Below are 1,686 nucleotides of genomic sequence, written 5' to 3'. Positions count from 1 at the left end.
TACCCTTGCACATCACTACATGTACACATTGCGAATCTGATTGAGTCCCACTCGTTCTGCACGAAAATTGTGAAGCCGAATGCATGTTTCAATCAAATCTCCCCTTCTCTGGCTATCATTGATTTCGAGGGGAATTCGTAAGCGTCCAAATGAGCCTTGCAGAGCGCGATTTCCCCATTCAGCTGTCTGGCGATAGGAAAGCAGTTCCCTGTCAAAGGCAAATCGCTCCTCTATTTGTTCAGCAGTCCCTTGCATATGCTGTCCCGTCTTGACAGGAGCCTGTATCCGACCAGCTATACTTTGGGTACCGCGAGGAAATGCCGTGTCTGCAACAACATAAAATCCGTCTGGTGTGTCCCTTTCTAGTTTGCGATAGATTGGTTGCGCAACGCGTGAGTCATGCCAGCTGCCCGGCGCATTAATATTAGCAGCAATGATAGGTCCTAAGGCAACCAATTTAGTTTAAAAATATTTTCACAAGTTGTGTAGCACACCTTTGGGAGAATACATTAGTACAGAACTTACAAAATGCTCTGAAAGCCATCCATTGTATGTAGCATTCTCAATGTCTACATCCTCTGAGGTTTGGACAGCCAAATTGAGTCCATCAAGACTCGCAAATGCACCATGAAGACGTGGATGTCGAGAAACAATGAGGTCACTGTTTTCTTGGAATTCACGTAGTAATTTGGGGTATTTAATGAAAGATTCCGGAATGTTGTCAAGGGTTTCAAAGAGGAGACGCAAGGAGAATGTGATGTAGCGAGATATTGTTGAGGGAATGAGGGCAAAGATTTGTTGGAGGCTGACTTCACGCATGGTCGAATTAAGATAATGGAGAACAAGGCCAAGTGCGCCCCACGCATCTAGCGATCGCGCTGAGGGCCGAGGATCCCCTGTAGTCATGGCGCTATCTGAGCGATCAATGGGTCTTTCATACCACATACGCGCAAAACCTGATTTAATGATGTGTTCAAAAGCATCCACATCAAATCCCATGGTGGTGATGAAGGCACGATCGGAGCGGCTTTGGTAAAGCACTTGCCATGGGGTGTCTTTACGAGGGTTTGGAAGGAGCTGCGGCCGACAGAGATACAGCCGACTTGGTTGTCTTCGTTCCGCGCGCAGCATGCGAGACTCCTCCGCCCCAACGACCATGAGTGCAACAGCTGCGAGAGCAGCACCCTGCTCAAGCTCTTGCTCAAGATCATCTTCGCCATCTTCCTCTTCCTGCTGTATCAACGCGTACACGATCTCGTCCATTAGAACACAGCAGAGGGTAAATGAATCAAATCGCGGATCTAATCAAATCTATTATGTTTGGCGTTATGGTTTATTCGGTCCACTAAACTCTTGTGGGAAGTTCTCGTTTCAAGCTCCGATAAGGGTCGGATTTATTCGTTTTTATAGGTTTGGGTTACGGAAAGTCACCCAGTATGTATAGAGATGATTGATATGACTGCTGTACCTGGCTGGCGTCAATAATCCAAACCCCTCAAACCCCCCATCATCATCATACTTATCTCTTACTTGAGATGCCCGTGCGCACCGCTGACGACCCACTCGACGAGGTGCTCAAGCCACCTCCGGACGAGTCTCCAGAAGACCGTGCGGTAAGGCTGCAGAATGAGGCAGAGGCAAAGAGAGTTAGCTTGGCTATTGATGCTAGCATCAAGGCTGAACGAC

The 1,686-nt window shown here is 47.9% G+C and overlaps 1 protein-coding gene across 1 annotated transcript; it reads right to left on the bottom strand.

The window, feature by feature from the left end:
- Nucleotides 1–15: 15 nt before the first annotated feature.
- Nucleotides 16–1,263, bottom strand: LACBIDRAFT_314965 (uncharacterized protein; the record flags this gene model as incomplete). Its single annotated transcript, XM_001889318.1, has 2 exons — nucleotides 16–443; nucleotides 495–1,263. The coding sequence occupies 2 exons, from the start codon at nucleotides 1,261–1,263 to the stop codon at nucleotides 16–18; spliced, it is 1,197 nt and encodes a 398-aa protein (XP_001889353.1).
- Between the last annotated feature and the right edge of the window lie 423 nt (nucleotides 1,264–1,686).

This window comes from Laccaria bicolor, genomic scaffold (assembly GCF_000143565.1).
Source record: "Laccaria bicolor S238N-H82 LACBIscaffold_66 genomic scaffold, whole genome shotgun sequence".
Classification (NCBI taxonomy): domain Eukaryota; kingdom Fungi; phylum Basidiomycota; class Agaricomycetes; order Agaricales; family Hydnangiaceae; genus Laccaria; species Laccaria bicolor.
The sequence above is the reverse complement of the archived record's forward strand: the minus strand, read 5'-3'. Positions and strand labels throughout refer to the sequence as shown.